The sequence below is a fragment of the Fistularia commersonii genome, chromosome 21, assembly GCF_037954325.1.
Source record: "Fistularia commersonii isolate RoL2024-O1a breed Wild chromosome 21, RoL_Fcom_v1.0, whole genome shotgun sequence".
Taxonomy (NCBI): Eukaryota; Metazoa; Chordata; class Actinopteri; order Syngnathiformes; family Fistulariidae; genus Fistularia; species Fistularia commersonii.
In genome coordinates this window covers 1695326-1714364 of record NC_141304.1, presented here as the reverse complement: position 1 = coordinate 1714364, position 19039 = coordinate 1695326, and the positions used below count along the sequence as shown (strand labels likewise).

The window sequence follows — 19039 nt, the reverse complement described above, 5'->3', positions numbered from 1 at the left end:
ATAGACCCTGGACCTCGGTATTTTCAAAAGACATCTTGTTGATTTCGATGATCAGAATAGCTCATTCTTTTACAGTGGGCAGCTGATTGGAATACATTAACAAATATGATAATAATGATAATAACACAGCTAAATTAAAAAGTGCACATTCATTTTATTTATTCCGCCCATCCTGTGGAAAAAGGACGCGGTGGGGCTTGAAACATCCAGCAAATCCCATTGCATGTTTTTGGACGGCAGGAGTAAACCGGAGAATGACGAACCTTCTCGCTGCGAGGCGGCAGCGCTACAATGCATATCGCTAAAAGGGGACGCAGATCTATGAAAGCCTTTTTTGATTTTTCAGTCAGATTGAAAATTACATTTTCCAAAACGGTAAAAAGCAGCTGTTTAGTTTAGTTGTTGCAGGTCACGATCTGCGACAAAACAAGGCTGACGACGTTCCTCAGCGTCCTTCTTCTTTTGTAGCTCCTGGCCTCAGACTGTGGATCTCTGGAGCCGATTTCACGGCCACCTTTGTATCATTTTCACAGCATTTCGCTGAGAACGCGAAGGAAAGATCAGGGGCTCGTCGCAGTTGTAACAGACGTCACCTGGGAGCCATAAATGTGCTAAACTTGCAGACAGGTAATCTCATAGCTGAGATGTTTCCACCACGATGGCAACGGTGTTATCCCTAATGGCGTGGTCAGATGGTAGCCGCAGGCGGTGACAGGGTTTTTGATGGTTTCCATCAGGACCTGCTTCATTTTTGCAATGATTTATGAACAACGAATGGCGCTTGAAGCCCATTAATGACCGTCACCCATTTCGGTTTTGCTACAGTTCATTGTTCCATTTTTCCGCCGCTCTGTGAACTGAAGCCTCCCTCGCTCCCCCCGGGGTCGTCGTCCCGAGCACCACATCATATTTCAAGTTGGCGCTGAAAAATGGATAGAAAATAGCATCTCTGTTTTGATCCGCCAGAGAATAAAATGACAACCAGATGTTGTTTTTTACTGTTTCACTGTCAAGTACAGAGTATTTAATGATCCCCCAGACAACAGTCTTATTGCCACAGTTGAGAAAATAAATGGGTGAATTTTTTTTCCTCACGTGTCGAAGAAACACTTTTAGTTTTTGCACGTTACAGCTGGGTAGTTTGGCCATACTTTCAACAATCGACGTCAGTGTTTTTGACCTCACGACCAGTTTACAGGGGTTACCTTTGGTAGACGGTGTCTTTTTGCGCGTTTAATTAAACTTGCATTCCTGAAAATCTCTCTTTGAAACTGCATGATCCTCCATTCTCATCTAAATTCAACTTTTGCCTCCTTGATTGTTTGTCAACGGGGGAAACTCCTGCACAAAACAGCATTGTTCTTGTGTTGCCGGTGTCACTTCTGGCTCGATGAATGACCCTCCGCTGGGAAGTACAATCCAAAATATTAATACTTTGTGCATCCAGTGGACAGATTGTATCTGTCCTTTCTGTTCTGCACCTGAAGAACAGGCTCCTGTGCAGGTATGCACCAACCGACACTGCAGACGTTGTGACGTGAAGGAAAACTTCAGCCAGAGAAAGGCATCACTTAAATATCTTAATTCCGCGCTCTGTGTGGCATCACATGAATGAGGAAGACACCAAAGTAAATGTGTGCTGAAAATACAAACTAAACCTACGTCTCTTTTTTTACTCCTGTCACTTTAAAAATCAAATCAAACCAAATCTACCTCAGCATAAGTCGTTGTTATTCTCTGTGACAAATTATTTATAATTTTTTGTACTCGCACCATGGGTCTTAGAGTAACGCTGTTTCAATGCTCTGTATACGTGAACGTAAGTCAGTATTATTTATTTATTTTTTTTAGTTTATTTCAAAAGGGGACAATGCAATTTCATAAAACACATGAATAAAACATAAAAAAGCCAGAATTAGCCAAAGAGGCTATTTTTCAGCCGTAGCCCCCCGGCCATGATGTCAAAAATGGCAATAAAATGCACAAATACATACATTGTTGGACACAACAGCAACACAAATATAACAAATAAAATATAATACGAAATATACAGTGAGCGGTCAAATGGAGGATGAGAGAGGACAGGCTTTAGTGTGTGTTGTAAAATGGCAGTTGTTTAATTGTGTTTGGTACACAGTTCCACTCTCTGGACGCTCTCACAGACCAGTCGCCTCTCACCAAGCCTGGAGTCACATGTCCTGTGTATTGACAATAAGGTTGACTTGGATTTTGATATAATCAAAGTCTCTATATTTATATTCACATTTATTTTTGAAACTATAACTATTGCTGTGACAAAATAATTTCCCCTATAGGGATCAATAAAGTTTAGCTTTTAAAAAAATATAATAAAAAATAATGAAATAAAATAAAGAATGAAAAATAAGATTAAAATAAAATTAAATCCACATGATGTCTATGGGAGAAGCCTCAACAGTCGTGTTGGAACGAAATGGTAGACTATCTCGACGATTTGTGTTCCTGACCAAAAATAAAAGATGCACCAAACCATACAACCACAGTTACTCCCACTTTCACTCCAGGGAATCTCAATTCTGGATAGAGAATGCAGCGACTCCTCTATTAGGACATGTTTTACAGGAAACTTATTCCCTGGACGTGAAAACAAAAATAATATTTTAAATACATTTGATAAGGAATCGATTGCCACGCTGCGAACTATGTATCTGACTCTAGCTATACCCCTCTAGCCAAAAGAGACCCTCTCCAAAATCTACCCATCTAAGGAGTTATTGAGGGTACGCTTTAATATTGACGATAACATTCGTACCTTTTGTGAAGACAACATTGAAACCACTGACCATATATTTTTCTCATGCAAAAAAGTACAGGTCTTTTGGGCTAAAACTCAAAAATGGGTTAAAGACAATTTTCCATTGTCACCAATTTCCTTCTCAAGAGATGCTATAATATTTGGTTTACTTTTAAGCAACATAAGAGATGAACTATGTGTCAATGTTATTTTAGGCCTGGCCGAGTTTCTTCATTCACAAAAACAGAATGCAAAAGTGTTCCCCCAATTTTAAGTTCTTTATCAATGATTTTGAATTATAGAAAAAAAAAATCCTTAAAACTTATGGAAAAATTCAAAAACCAAAAAATATACAGTTTGATATCTAGTTAAATACATGTTATATTCCCCTTGCAAGATTTTTTTTTAAATGTATTTATTTATTTATTATTTTATTTATCTATCTATTTATTTCATTATTTTATTTTACTTTCTTTTTTGTCTAGCATTAAATATTTCTCACAAACCTTTAAAAAAAAATAAATAAATAAAAAAATAATAAGGAATGAAATGGTAGACGTTGGCGTGAATTCGCGATGCTCTCGCGAGATTTCAGCGAAGTGACAGCTAGCAGCATGGCGGACGAACACGGACGGAAGTGGGACCGTTGCCTCGCTGACACCGCCGTCAAAACGGGTAACGGACACCTCGCCGCACTTCCACGCGTGGGTCGGCGTTGTAAATTCGCTCCGCGGTATTTAATCCACGCGTTAATCGACGCGGCGTGGCGCTCACGGCTCGAACCACGGTCCTCCCGGTGGAGGCTAGCGGGAGCCATGGTGGAACGGGACTGAGGTCATTTTCACGGAGCAGTTGCTAGCTAAAACATGGAGCTGTGTATTTTCATGTTTGAGATGTTAAATCAGACCCGAACATCTCGCATAGAGGCGCCAGATTTCTCCTGGCTCTCTTTTCTACTCAGTAATCTTGGTCCCAAAGCTCCAGAGCCGACTCGGCCCCGATTAGGGGATTATAATCCATCAACCTTGAAGGCAAAAACCAGGGAGGTCTTTGCTGAGGTTTAAACACTGAACTGCACAATTCCAGGGTCCCCTTGAAGGAGATGAATCAGACGAAATCTGTGTAAAGACTGGCTAAACACACACACACATTCGGAGGTCTCCAGCTGCTAAAGCTTGACTTCCAAGACCAGCAGACCTAGGAGAACATAGCTTCACACAGGAAGAACATAGCACAGCGATCAGCATCATCACCTCGCAGCGGTGAAGTTCCAGGGTTGGAATACAATTTTAATGTTGTTCCCCTTGCGTGGGTTTTCTCTCCACGGTCCAGAACCAGTTAGCTGGTTCACTGAAGACCCTAAATCAGGGGTCGGGAACCTTTTTGACTGGGAGAGCCACAAAAGCCAAATATTTCTTGATATATTTCATCGAGAGCCATATAACTTATGAAACGCGTCTTACTTTTAATGCAACCTCTGGTGCTGCATGGATTTGCTCGAAGCGCTGCTTTATATTTGATCGTTTCATCTATGCAATTTTATCATAGCACATTAAACATACCGCAGATCCAAAAGCAAATTCCTCTTTCCACGCAGCCTGGAATGCACGGTAATCATTGTCTTTTTTTTCTTCATCGCTATCTTTTCCGTTACGAGGGTTGATGCGGATAAAGTAGTTGGCTATTTGATAAAATTAATTTCTTCACCTTTACAATGACCCAGATGTGCTCGGAAGCCAACGGTTCCCAACCCGACCGACAGGTGACCCGTGAAATTTATCTTCAAAACTAATTTCTGTTTACTTTAAAATGACACAGTGTTACGAAGAAATCTTCTTCTTTCGGCTTTTCCCTCGGGGGTCGCCACAGCCAATCAACTTTCTCCATCTAACCCTAAAATTATTATGAAGAAATATCACAAGTAGTTTAAAATCAGTTCCAAACGGATTTTTTTTCTTTTTCAACTCAAAATTGTCTGGGAGCCATATGGCATCACCAGAAGAGCCTTATATGAGCCATAGGTTCCTGACCTTTGCCCTGAATTCTCCTGTATGTGTAAATGCTTGTCCCTGTGATTGACAGGTGACTGTCCCGATAAGCCCCGCCCCTCGCCGCCGATGTCAGCTGTGATTGGCTCCGCCCCCAAATACAAAACAAACACATTGAAGCAAAAGAAATATCGTCATTTTCGGGCTATTGAGCGCACCTGTGCATTAGCTACACCAGCTAAAAATTACTACTAAATTACCAAAAATTACATTTTATATACACATATATATATATATATACATATAGAGAGAGAGAGAGAGAGAGAGAGAGAGAGAGAGAGAGAGAGAGAGAGAGAGAGAGAGAGAGTGTAATTTTTAGTACAAAATCTTTGTACTTAAGACCTTAAAACACTTTATAGCCGTGACTTTGACACTATAATTTTATTTGTATTCCCCCCCCCCCTTTTTTTTTTTTTCCTGTTTATACAATTTCCTACTATTATTTATTATTTTTATGTTTTACTCAAAACTCTGGCACAACAATTTCCTTCGGGTTAAATAAAGTTGTTCTTATTCTTATATATACATATATATTTATATTTATATGTGTCTATAAGCTGCACGTTGTAACATGAGATATTTACATAGAAGCATTTTTTTTACTTTTAAATAAATACATACTGGTAACATCCACAAATACTGGAAATGCTATTTTTCCAAACAGTGCCTTTAACATGGCCGATGGAAAAGATGAAAAATAAGTAACACAATCCATCCGTTTTCTATCCCCGCTTTATCCCACTCCAGCTGATCGCTATCTTGGTCTTCCTCCTGCGCACTAAAACTGTGAACGCCGTCTTCTTCTGTGTCGGAATTAAGCGGTCTAACAATTTCACAGTTATTTAACTGGTTCGATGTGACAAGGCTAAATGTTTTGGTGCCGTGAATCTCGTTAGCCCCCCTAAAAAAAAATCCAAAAATTAGCCATATTGTTGCTTAAGCTGCAGTGCTCAAGGCATGTGAAAAAAGTAGCGGCTTATAGTCCCGAAATGACGGTAGATATGTATTCCCAGCGTGTAGAATCATAGCAATTTGAGCAGAGAAGTGTCTTAAACACCTTCTCAACATCAGCCAAGCTTTAACTCTGCAGCACTGATGTGCAGTGGAGGCACGCCGGCTGGCAGGAAACCTACATGACAATCCATGACGTCGGCTTTGGCACAATAAATTTGTCTCCGGGAGGGAAACATCTGCATCGTGGCCGGGATGTGAGCCCCGCTCGCCGCGCCAAGGTGCCTCTCCTGGCCAAAGCAACCCTCCAGCATGTGTTCCGCCGATGGTGCTGTTTAAGACAAAAGGTTTTCTCTTCTGGCGCGTCGGTCGCCGAAAACAAGGCGCATCAGATTACGAGAAAAATCTGCTTTTCCCGACGTTTCGCAAAATTCTTGCCATTCCCGCGTTGTGCTGTTCGGCCGCAGCAGGCAGCTGTTTTTCAGAAGGAAAGATCTAAGAAGAGACTCGGGAGCATGTTGAGTATTAAACCTACGGTCACCAGTCGGGCGGGAACACGATTCCAGATGAAACGCGAAGGGGCGTATGAATAGTTTCATCCTTTTCAATTTTGACTTTCAGCGATAAATTGGTGGAAAACTCCCCCCGCTGTTCCTGGAAATCAGAGTTTTTCATCTGGCGCCCGGCTCCTTGAAACAGTCACCAAATATCAGCAAATATCAGTCGGCGTGCGAAAGCCGATGTCGCTTTCAAGATTGAAGTGATAGTTCTTTGGAAAAGCCTTTCCCGCAGTGTGAAAAGAGTCTTAGCGTACTTACGCTTTAGCCACTTGCTAACTGGTCAACGTTGTCAACTTGAAATTGGTGATTTCGCCCGGTGTCAGCAGCTGGCGCTGTGGGTTGATTCCAGAACAATTGTAGACTGGGAGTCATACCAGTCCAGGTACTCCAGAGTAACCTGAAGTACTCCGAACTACCCTGGAGTACTTGGAGTACTTGTACGGAGCAGCACTGAGGAGGAGTTACTGCTTGGGGCGACCCGAAACTGCAAGGATGGTCAGTTCGAAGAGAATCTAGACCGGGAGTCGTGCGAGTCCAAGCACCCCATAGTACTTTGAACTACTCTGGAGTACTCCGAAGCACTCCGGAATACTTCAAGTACTTGTACGGAGCAGCACTGAGGAGGAGTTACTGCTTGGCGTGAGCCCGAACTGCAAGGAGGATCAATTCCAAGAGAATCTAGAACAGAAGTCATGCCTGTCCTAGAACTTCAGAGTACTCTGAAGTACTCGGGAGTACTCTGAAGTACTCTGGACTACTACAAGTACTTGTACGGCCCAGTGATGAGGTGGAGTTACTGCTTGTGAGCCTGAACTGCAAGGAGGGTCAAGTCCAAGAGAATCTAGACTCGGAGTCATGCCTGTCCTAGAACTTCAGAGTGCTCTGAAGTACTCGTGAGTACTCTGAAGTACTCGTGAGTGCTCTGAAGTACTCGTGAGTACTTCAAGTACTTGTACGGACCGGCGATGAGATGGTGTTACTGCTGGGAGTGAGCCTGAACTGCAAGGAGGATCAATTCCCTGGCAATCCAGGAACTCTGGAGTACTAAACTCCATGGTACTCTGGAATCCATCATTGTTGTTATGGTCCAACAGAGTGCAACCATAGTGCGCATGCCTGTTTTCAAAGTGTTTAATTTTCTCCCGTCTCCATGGCGATAGAGCCTGTTTCCATATCATTCCTTGCTGAGGCGCCGCGAACGCCGTTCTGGTGCGGGCGGGCGGCGAGAAGGCAACTGAAAGTGTAAACGGGGACTCGTCTGTTAGCTTAAAAAAAAACAAAAGTGATTGGCAGCAGGTTAAACCCCGGCTGTCGGCCCGACGGCTGCCGGGTTAAGCCTTTATCGCGCAGATCGATGGATACGTCCCAGGAGCGCGCACATAAAAGCACTGACATTGATCGGATTATTATGATTATTATTATTATTATTATTATTATTAACCGCTTCCCCCTTGTCTTTGTTTGTCAGGCGCCGCTGGCCCGGCCAGGAACTGCCTGGGGGTTTTGCGAGGTTTATATTTTCGACTCCAGCACAAATGTTTCTGTTAGAGTCCAGACAAAAGGGAAGGGGAGCCAAGACCAGATCTCCATCTGCCCTCATATTTTTCCGATGCATTTACTGTATTCCTTTCAGTGGAAAAATCGGGGGCTTCGAAAAATGCTCTGGCTCAAGAGCAAAAAGAAAAGGGAGGGGAAAAAAAAAAAAAGAGAAAGGAGAGGCGGCGGCGGAGAAGAATGTGAAATCGTTCCCGATATTTATCGGGACGGCGTATCGATAATGAAGACGCGCCAAGTCTTGTTTTGACGTCTGCGCTAACACAAACCACGCCGACGCTGCCGGTCCGGGCGGGGCGGTCATGCCGCATAGCTCTCTGAATCCAATTAAGCGCCGGAGGGGCCCGAATGGCTGTTTTATGTGTTTGCAGCGCTGGCCGGCTCGCCGCTGGGTGCGGCGCGAGCGGCGAGCGAGGTGAAGCCGAACGCGCAAACACATTCCTTCCTCCAGATCCCCGTCCCGCCCGAGTCAAAACAACGCCGGCTATTCGGGGGTTAGCGCCGTCGCTAACCTCCGCGCCCCTCTCGGACATCCAGTCCTCGTCTCGCGCCCCGTTATTTTTCTTCCTAGATCTTGCGCAATCTTGTTGCTTAACTGTTCCTTTCTTTTTATTTTTCGCCTCCCCTCCCGACTCCTGCCCGATTCATACTTTCCGTTTTCTCCTTCGCAGTGACGGGCCTCGGCGTTGGCGTCGTGTTCTCCGTCCTTCTCTTCAAACGTAAGTCGGCGGCGGCGGTTCTGTTTCGGCGAATCCCCAGCTGAGCGACGCTCTCCTTCCTCCACAGGACGGACGTGGCCCGTTTCCCTGGGTTCGGGTTTGGGACTGGGCATGGGGTACGCCAACTGCCAGAATGACTTCCGGTCGCCATACTTGATCCACGGCCGCGCCGCGAAGGTGAGCGCGAGTAGCCGCCTAGCTTTAGCAAACGTTCCCCCGCCTTCGACTGCTCCTTCTTCTACTCCTGTCTTTTTAGGACTAGTCTCGCAGAAGAGAAGGGGGGGGTCGCCATGTGTTCCTGCGCCGTCCATTCTCCGTCCCGGCATCAATAAACAGATCGAGGCGGGGGGAAGGAAAAAGAAAAAAAACAACAACAACTTTCTTTCTCCGTGTCGTTTTTCTTCTCGCCGGGAACGCAGTGCGGTTTGGGTGTGGGAGGTAATTTTGTTGCGTTAATGAGCCCGGAGACCCGGACCCCCGCTGCTTTGGAATGAAGGCCAGGTTCAGCATCTGCAACCCTGTTGGAGAGTGGGAGGATGAAAAGTTGCGCGGGGGTTATTGAGGCTAGGGTGGGGGGAACTCGGGTTGAAGCTGGTTTTTTTTTGGGAAACGGTCGTTTTCTTGCGATTGCCGTGACCCGGGGGTAGCCCGATCCCACCCAGAAGGTAGCAAGACTTGTACTCTTCCCCGATCGATCCCTTCTGCGCAGTGGCGTTACGGCGCGCGGAGGTGAGGAGCGTTCAAACGCGCACACTTCGATCCCAACCCCCCTCCTCGGCGGCGCAGAATGCGGAGGAATGCCGTTTCTGGACCGGAGCAGGGGGTCTTATTGCTAACAGGTGAGTTCTGCACTTTGCACATCTGAGCGACAACACGTTTCCCCGGGCCTTCGCTCGCCGGGGTCTCGCTCGCCCGCCGCCGCCGCCGCTCTCCACGGCGCATTCCTTCACACAAAAGAATTAAAAGTTCAAAGCTCCGTGTCTTCGGAGGCCCGGAGTTCTGCTTTTTTTTTTCTTTTTTTCTCCCCCCCCCCCTCCTTTCCCTGCCCTCCTCCCTGCAAATGGAGCCTCGTCATTCGTCCCTCGTCCATTAAAATATTTGTTTGGAAGCGGAGTGTGAACGAGATAGGGGTTGTTATGGTAACAGGCCCGCCGAGACACCTGTGATCACGGTTACCCCTGCGGGAGGAGGGGGGGGGCAATTATAAAAGGGAGTGTTGTCCGGGTATCTGAGGCGTAGTTACATTACATTGTAATGTAATGTAACTATATTATGTTACATTACATTTGGCAGACGCTTTTATCGCTTTTAGCTGGAAATACAGAAGTTGCCTCTCTAGCCGTTCGTCCATCCGGGGAACATAACTCATGACTTTCTGCTCCTGCAGAGAATTTGTTTACACACACACACACACACACACACACACACACACACCAAGGAAAATAAAGTTTTAATATCAATACTCAGAAGTGTTAGAGTACTTCTATGCACAGTTCCACTGTACTGCAGGTACTCGGACCCGCACCCTGAGGCTCTGGAGAAGCTGCCCCCTCCTTCCCTTTGCATGCGTGAGGGTCGTGCGTGTGAGCCCTTCACACACACACACACACACACACACACACATGTCACTGCAGCCACTATTTGTGCAGTTTACTACGTGGACCGGTATGTCCCGTAAACGCGGTGCGTCCCGCTTCACTGCCGCTGCGGGCTCCGCGGGACGTGGGGATCCCCCTCCCTCTTTCTCACACGCACGACCTGCGTGCACGCGTGGGGTGGAGATAGACGTCAACCTGGCTGCAGAGGCGGCCGAACCGTGCGGCGAGCTGGACGGGGAGGAAGGGGGAGGGACGCGGCGGGTCCGGGGGGGAGGCACGGCGGCCCCCGTCTCTCCCGCATCCTTCCCCGCCGCGGACGGACGGACGCCTCGCTCGCTCCTCCGGGTCGCCGGGAGGATCCAGGATCGGGACCGGGACCGGGATCGGGACCGGGACGAGGACCGGGGAGGGGAACCCCCGCATTTCCCGCGCCTCTCCTCGCCTCCTGCACTCCGGGGCTGCGGGCTCGGCGCTCGGTCGGCCGGCGCGTTTGCGGTAAGTGCCTGCGCCGTGCCGCGTTACTCGTTACTTCTCGGTTAGGATCGAGGCGCCGTGTTGAAGCGGGAACCCCGTCGATGCGGATCTGATCCCGAACCCCCCGGTCCCCCCCAAACGAACCCCCACTTTCCCCACCCGGGACTTAAAAGCGTATTTACCCGGGGAAGTAGTGGAAAAGTTAAAAAGTAACGTCACGTTACGTTACGCCCTTATAAGTAACTGCAAAAACTGGATACAAAGTGAGCAGAAAGTAACGCCGCCGACTTGAACCCCCTTCTTCCTCCTCGGTGAGAGAGGAAGAGTAACGCGTTACTCTTGCGTGCACAGTTAACGCGTAAACTGCAAACGCGGGTTCGAGTAACGCGTTACTGCAAACACGGTTCGAGTAACGCGGTACTGCAAACACGGGTTCGAGTAACGCGTTACTCACACGCACGATTAAAAAACGTGCTTTTCATCACTCCGGGTCATCACCGGCGTTTTCGGCTCGCACGCATCCGTGGCGTGGCGTGGCGTGGCGTGGCGTGGGGGGGGAGGTTGCGTGGATTGGTCACGCGTGTTTTTTTTTTATTTATTTTTTTATTTTATTTATTTGTTTATTTATTTTTTTATTTTTTCCTTAAAGAAAAACAAAACAATTCTGTTGTTGGGTCACGCGCGTTTTTTTTTTTTGTTTTTTTTTAATTTATTTTTTTTATTATTTTTTTCCTTAAAGAAAAACAAAACGATCCTGTTTTTGGGTCATGCGTGTTTTTTTTTGTTTGTTCTTTTTTGGTTTTTTTTTTAATTTTATTTTTTTATTTTTTTATTTTTTTCCTGAAAGAAAAACAAAACAATACTGTTTTTGGGTCACGCGTGTTTTTTTTTATTTTTATTTTTTATTTTATTTTATTTTTTTTTATTTATTTTTTTTTTCCTTAAAGAAAAACAAAACAATCCTGTTTTTGGGTCACGCGTGTTTTTTTTGTTTGTTCTTTTTTGTTTTTTTTTTTAATTTTATTTTTTTATTTTTTATTTTTTTTCCTGAAAGAAAAACAAAACAATACTGTTTTTGGGTCACGCGTGTTTTTTTTTATTTTTATTTTTTATTTTATTATTTTATTTTTTTATTTTTTTATTTTTTTCCTTAAAGAAAAACAAAACAATCCTGTTTTTGGAGTCGCGTGATGAAGACGAGGCAGCCGTCCTTCACTGCTTCACCCAAACGGAGGCTGCCGCCGATCCTCCCGGGACCTTTGACCTCTGACCCCGGTTTCGCTTCCCTTGCATATGTGTGTGTGTGTGTGTGTGTGTGTTTTCTGCCCCGTAACGACGGATTCTTCTCCTCCGCCCCCCCCCCCCACCGTAGGTGCAGTCATGTGGCAGAGGATCCAGATCTGCTGCACACTGTTCGCACTGTATTCGGCGGCGGCGCCGGCGCACATCAATCGCCTGGCGCTCTTCCCCGACAAGAGCGCCTGGTGCGAGGCCAAGAACATCACGCAGATCGTCGGGCACACGGGATGTCAGCCCCGCTCCATTCAGAACAGGTCGGGATGAACCGAAGCCTCTCTTGAAAACAAACGCCCAAAAAAAAAAAAAAGAAGAATCGGCCATTTTGATCCTCCGTCATTTCGGGGATTCGATCGGTGGTTCGAACGCGCTGAGATCCGTTTCCCTCTGCAGTCCGTCCGTCGGACGCGTTTTCCTCAAAGTGTCCGAAACCCCCTCGGGAGACGTTAAACACTCGAGTGTTTCCCTCTGCCCGTAAATCCCCGTCGGTGATGAGCGAGTCGCGGACGAATCGTTCAAAATCATTTTTTACTGAGTCACCAGCCGACTGCAAATACCAGACGTGTCGTTATTGTACGACTGCTACGTTTGTAGAAGTTTAACAAGTGCATCGCCGCTGAAGGAGGAGGAGCAACGGTTCTGGTTTCTTGTTTCTAGTCGTCTCCTTTCCGTCCCTGCTGTGAGCTGTGAAATAAGAATCACGGCGCGCTCGCAGTCGCCCTCTCCACTCGCAAAATACCAAAGACCGACTCAGTAACTCAGCGAATGAATCACTCAGTTGCTCAGAGTTGCGCTCCCCTCGCACTCGGCAAAAGGCTCACTTGGTAACTGAACGAACGAATCACTCATGAAGTCCGAGTACGGCTAACAATCCTCTAAACGAACGACTCACTAAGCAACTTAACGAGCGAGTCGCTCATTAGCCATGAGGAGCCCTGGCAACTCTGAAACGAAAGACTTGCACTGTAACTCAACAAATGAATCACTTGTTAGCCCTGATTAGCCCTGGCAACTCTCAAAACAAACGACTCACGTAGCAACTCAATGAGCGAATCGCTCATTAGCCATGAGGAACCCTGGCAACTCTCAAAACGAATCATTCAGTCGCACAGAGTAGCTCTGGCAATTCTCAAAACGAATGACTGACTCGGTAGCTCGACAAACGAATCACTCAGTAGCCCTGATTAGCCCTGGCAACTCTGACAACGAACGACTCGCTCAGTAACTCAACAAACGAATCACTCAATCACCCTGAGCAGCCCTTGCAACTCTCAAAACGAACGACTCACTTAGCAACTCAACAAACGAATCGTTCATTAGCCATGAGGAGCCCTGGCAACTCTCAAAACGAATCATTCAGTCGCACAGAGTAGCTCTGGCAATTCTCAAAACAAATGACTCGCTTAGTAACTCAACAAACAAATCACTCATTAGCCCTGGCAACTCTGAAAACGAACGACTCACTTAGCAACTCAACGAACGAATCGCTCCTTAGCCCCTAGTAGCCCTTGCAACCCTCAAAAGGAGTAACTCACTTAGAAACTGTACATATGAATCGCTCAGTCGTTCTGAAAAGCCCCAAATGACTCACTCAGTCACTCAGCAAACAAATCACTCAGTTGCGCTGAGTAGCCGCGGCGATTCTCAAAACTAACAACTCGCTCAGCAACTCGAAAAATGATTTACTAATTAGTCCCGAGTAGCCCTCATAACTCTCAAAACAAACGACTCAGACAGTAACTGAATGTACAAATTGCTCAGTCGTTCTGAAAAGCCCCAAACGACTCACTCAGTCACTCAGCAAACGAATCACTCAGTTGCGCTGAGTAGCCCTGGTCATTCTCAAAACGAACGACTCATTCAGTGACTGAACAAACGAATCACTCATTAGTCCTGAGTAGCCGATGCAACACTCAAAACGAACAGCTCACTCAGTAACCGAACATATGAATCACCGTATCCGTGCATACGACCGTACGTCGACGACACTGTAATTTTAGCTCCCTTAAATAATACGGACCTTTTTTGCGCTTTTTCCTGTTTGTTGTTGCTAACGGCTGTCCAGCTGTCTGCTTCCAATCAGACGCCACCGGGCCCAAAGTAATTTAATTTTTGGAAAAAACAAGCCGTCCCAAAACCGCCGGCCTTTTGGGGTGAATTTATGTTCTTTCAAGCCGATTCATGAGCCGGACGATTCTTCTTCTCGGAACTGTCGGGAATATGACAATATTATTATAATCACACGCTCATGATTACTGGAAAGAACCGACTGCTTTTGTTTTTTTTTTTTTTTGTATCTCCAGTGGAAGTGAGACGTTAAAATCAAAAAGAAAATCAGCACCGAAAAAAAAAAAGGCTGGATGGACGAGGGGAAATTTTACGGGAAGGCGGGTAATAAGCCTGTCCTGCGGAATAAGGAGGTTGAGCTCAGATTAATGGGATAATAGCCGTTTATTAAAGAGGGAAATATTTAGAAGTGTGGTCTGGAGAAGCCGCAGCCTTGCCGCCTCTCAATCCATCATCCGATTTTCCCTTTTTTTCTTTCTTTCAAATGTTTTTAACGGTTCCCGCCGGCGGCCACCAGAGGCCCTCGGCGTGCCGTAACCTTCTCGCCGCCTTCTTCGCAGAGCCTGCCTGGGCCAGTGTTTCAGCTACAGCGTCCCAAACACCTTCCCCCAGTCCACCGAATCCCTGGTGCACTGCGACTCCTGCATGCCGGCGCAGACCCAATGGGAAGTGGTAAGAGTTTCCGCACGCGCTCAGTTCGCTTGTTGTTGCTTAGATAGCTTAGCGACACCGGACCGTTTGCGTATCTTCACCGGGATCCACGTGGACGCGGGAAAATGCGCTTTTCCGGAAGTCGACCGGAATGATGTCGAGGACGGAGATGCTACATTAAAAACGCAAGTGGTCTTCTTCTTCGGGCGGTTCCAGGAAGTAGCTCCAAAAAAAAAAAAAAAAAAACAAGAAGAAGAAGACATGGAGGTGAAGCCGCCGCGGCGTTCATGGGATAATAACATGGACCGTCAGATGGTTGGCGTGTTTGTATCTTCTCCCCCTGTGAAGAACCCCGTTAGCCGTTAGCTAGCATCTATTCTGCTCCAAAACATAGATGTTCCTCTGCGAGCCCTGGAAACCCCTGTGAAGCGTCGCAGCCCAGAAGAGCTTGGACCTCCTGGTTTTAAAAACGGCGCGATGCTAAAAGCATTACATTACATTACATTACATTACATTTGGCAGACGCTTTTATCCAAAGCGACTTACAATAGAGGACATAAGGACTGCAAATAACACTTGCAAATACAAGATGCACAGGAAATATACAGAACAGTAAGCTGGGGTTAGTGGTTTTTTTTTTTTTTTTTTGGACAAAGACGTACATAAACACACACACACACACACACTGCATAGCCTAACTTGGTGTCTAACCTGATCTGGGGCATCAGCGCAGTAAAAAGTCCTGAAAGGGAACAGTTTTGACCTGTTTCTTGAAGGTTGAGAGAGATGATGCTAGTCTTGTTGCTTCCGGAAGTTTGTTCCACCACTGAGGTAGTAGAACTGAGAACAGTTTTGCCTGAGATCGCTTAGAGCGAGCAAAAGGTACTCGCTTATGAGTTCCAACCAATCACAGAGCACCTCCATGACCTCCGATGGAAAACGTCCTACCTTGGAGAAGAAGCTCAAAGAGCTGAAATCTGGAGAAACAGTCTATTTCCTGGAGAGGAAGCTGGAAGCTTTGAATGAAATCCTGCGCTAGCAGCACTTTGAGCGACGGCCGCCGCCGCCGCACGTCGTCCAACCGCCAATCAGTATTTTATTACGCGTCTCCCGCCGAAGCGGAGCATTCTCACCATCTCCCGGAAGGGAAGTTCGCCAGCTAGCGTTCATCACAGAGAGACTCCGTGGAAATAAAGAAGATCTGGATCCAAACAGGTGAAGCGATCGGCGGGTCGGAGTCGTGGGAAACCGCCAACCCGGAGGTTTCCCCCGGATCCGGTTCTGTTTTGATTACGAGGTTGGCGGCGGGACGAAGAGGGAGGAAAGATCGGGCCGGGAGAAACCCGACGACGACACCGGGAAATATCTGCGCCATCGCTGGCGTTTAGGAGTAAATACCGATTTAATTTCTTCCAGAAGTGGGTTCTTATGTTGATTTTGTTTCGTATTTTCAATGAATTTTCCAGAAAACAAATAAAATCGCCCGCCGAAACTCCCAACATATAAGAATATCGACATAAAAAAACCCTGAAAAAGAAGGATATGTATAACGGAATTTCGATTTTCTCGCATTTTTCCTTTTTAATATACTGCTCAAAAAAATAAAGGGAACACTTGAACAACACAATGTAACTCACACTTGTGTGAAATCATAGTGTCCACTCAGGAAGCAACACAGATTCATTTTGACTTGTTTTAAGGACATTACATCAAAGTTGGATCAGCCTGGAGTTTGTTTTTACACTTTAATTTGGAGTGTGATTCCTAATCCAGACCTCCATGGGTTGATACAATTGATTTCCATTGATCATTTTTGTGTGATTTTGTTGTCAGCACATTCAACTGTGTAAAGAGCAAAGTATTTCATAAGAATATTTCATTCATTTAGATCTAGGATGTGTTTTTTTAAGCGTTCCCTTTATTTTTTTGAGCAGTGTATAAGAAAATAGGGTAAAAGTGGCAAAAATAAATAGAAAGACCCAAATCATATAAACAATGTAAACAGACTGACATCTCAAGGATTAGATTTGCTCGCTTCGAGCTAAAAAAAAATTCCTATGTAAAGCGACTCGTATCTTAAACGGGCCGTCGTACGTGCACGTTTCTCCCATGTGTGTGTGTGTGTGTGTGTGTGCACAGGTGACCCTGGACTGCCCGGGCAGTGATGAAACCCCCCGCGTGGACAAGCTGGTGGAGAGGATCTTCCACTGCAGCTGCCAGTCCTGCAGCAAAGATGGCGCCCAGGAGGGGGAGATGGTGCAGCTGTATCCGGCCGACAACAGCCTGGACGCGCCGCCGCCGCCGCCGCCGCCGCCGCCGCCACCAGACGCCCACACACCCCCACATCCAGACGCGCACCCCAAACACGCGCACGCCGACCACCACCCGTTGCCGCACACGTCGGACGGAGGGTAAACCCTCCAACGTAGCGCCGCGGCGCGTCAACCGTATGACTTCACTGTTCGTTTACACACACACACACACGCGCACACACACACGCGCGCGCATACGCATGCACATGAACACACACGTCGTAGCTAAGCAATTATCGTACTCTTGAGTTAATTTATACGAACCTCGGCCTGTAACGCAGCCTTTTTTTCGCTGATTCTCACGTCATATGTGTTGATCCGTGTATCCAGACGCGACTATGACTTCACTGTAGTCTAACTTTTCTCTGCTTCCAATTCAATAAAGTCTATTGTTGTGATAAGAAAAAAAAGAAGAAAATACTGTTTTTTTATTTCATCATTTGTAAACAAAGAAGCCCTCTTCGTTTACAAACAGGCTTTAAAACCGTTGTTTTGAGAAAGCTTGGAGTTAGCGTTAGCTTAGCTGCGCCATTACATGACATTCGACTTCATTTTTGCGCATGTGACGACATGCAGTTTAGCATCGAGCTAAAAGTGCAAAAACGCAGCAGGTGCAGATGTATGCAGCTTGATGTTTTTTTATTCACTATAGCAGCATGTTTTTTTTTTTTTACAATAGCAGCATAATGTTTTTTTTTGTTTTTTTACAATAGCAGCATAATGTTTTTTTTTGTTTTTTTACAATAGCAGCATAATATTTTTTTTTTGCAATAGCAGCATAATGTATTTGTTTTTTTTACAATAGCAGCATAATGTTTTTTTTTTTACAATAGCAGCATAATGTTTTTTTTTTACAATAGCAGCATGATTTTTTTTGTTTTTTTACAATAGCACTATAATGTTGTTTTTTTTTTTACACTAGATGTTTTTTTCTTTTTGTGTGAACAGCAACAGGATTTAGCTTTCTCAAAATCTGAGGCATCTAATACAAAATCTGATAGTTTCGATTGGATCTGAGCAGATCAACTTTAACGTCATTACACATGTAGGGTGACAAAATGCAGTTTAGCATCTAATTAATCTTTTATAAATAATTGAACAGTAAGTACTATATTAAGTTAATAATTTACCGGAGATTTACATATAGCGAACAGGTACATCTTTTCCAACTGGAAATGTGCAGGTGATAAATTCTGCTGTGCAGAAAAGCACGTTAATTGGACATAAATAAATGTGCACAAGCTAGCCAAGGGTTGCTAAGCTAGTATAGTGTTGTGTGGAAGTGTGTGTGTGTGTGTGTGTGTGTGCAGGACTGTCCAGGAGCACAGTGTTAGTGGAATCCAGTCTTTGACCTGAAAAATTAAAGCGTTTTTTATCATTTCTGCTATTAGCATTTAGCTGTTAGCGCTTGTGGTGTCAGTAATGATAGCTCATACACACCCAGTCAAGGCAGAAGGCCGCCCATGTTGTTTCTACATTGGTAAAACTTGGTGTTTGTGTTGTTTCTGGAGATCCTTCTAAATCTTTGAGGTCCAGACCTGCAGGGAATAAATTCTTCTCGCCGTTTCTCCACCAGGAGGCGGCACATCTTTGGTTTTCCGAGGCGTCTGGATGAGAAGATCTGGTACAGACGCTGTCACTTCGCTCCCCTGCTGCATCTCTGCAAGGCCAACCTCTATTTAACAACCATTTTCAACTATATCTCCCATACCATCCACATACTGTTCATTTATTGATCATAAATTAGATGCTCATCCGTTCACTGCAGGTCTGAACCACCGCGCTGAAACCCGACTTCACACCAACACAAAAACACCTTTCAGCCGTGCAGAAACGGCATTTATACTAACACCACTAACGCTAACCGCTAAATGCTAATAGCTAATAGACGGAGGAGAAGGTGGTCCCGCCAGGTTTTGCTGCCTTTTTTTTTCCAAAAAAAAAACATTTAAAAATCGTGTTTTGATGGGATATTTGCCTCCCCTAGTGGCCATTCTGCGAACTGCACCCCCCAAACAGCTTCATTAGCTCGCTAT

General features: G+C 45.6%; 2 protein-coding genes across 3 annotated transcripts; both read left to right on the top strand.

Moving 5' to 3' along the window:
* The first annotated feature begins 3373 nt into the window (after positions 1–3373).
* LOC147221959 (MICOS complex subunit Mic10-like) lies at positions 3374–9006 on the top strand. The gene is made up of 4 exons (XM_086169079.1): positions 3374–3448; positions 8558–8605; positions 8673–8782; positions 8862–9006. The coding sequence occupies exons 1-4, from the start codon at positions 3388–3390 to the stop codon at positions 8865–8867; spliced, it is 225 nt and encodes a 74-aa protein (XP_086025205.1). The 5' UTR covers positions 3374–3387; the 3' UTR covers positions 8868–9006.
* Positions 9007–9245: 239 nt separating this feature from the next.
* nbl1 (NBL1, DAN family BMP antagonist) lies at positions 9246–17421 on the top strand. Of its 2 annotated transcripts, none has more exons than XM_086169077.1 (4): positions 9246–9444; positions 12050–12230; positions 14601–14712; positions 16831–17421. In XM_086169077.1, exons 1-4 carry the CDS (start codon positions 9393–9395, stop codon positions 17104–17106), a joined length of 621 nt encoding a protein of 206 aa, XP_086025203.1. In that variant the 5' UTR covers positions 9246–9392; the 3' UTR covers positions 17107–17421. The 2 variants fall into 2 exon arrangements, with proteins under 2 accessions (XP_086025203.1, XP_086025204.1); XM_086169078.1 differs by lacking the exon at positions 9246–9444 and adding an exon at positions 10409–10698.
* Positions 17422–19039: the final 1618 nt, after the last annotated feature.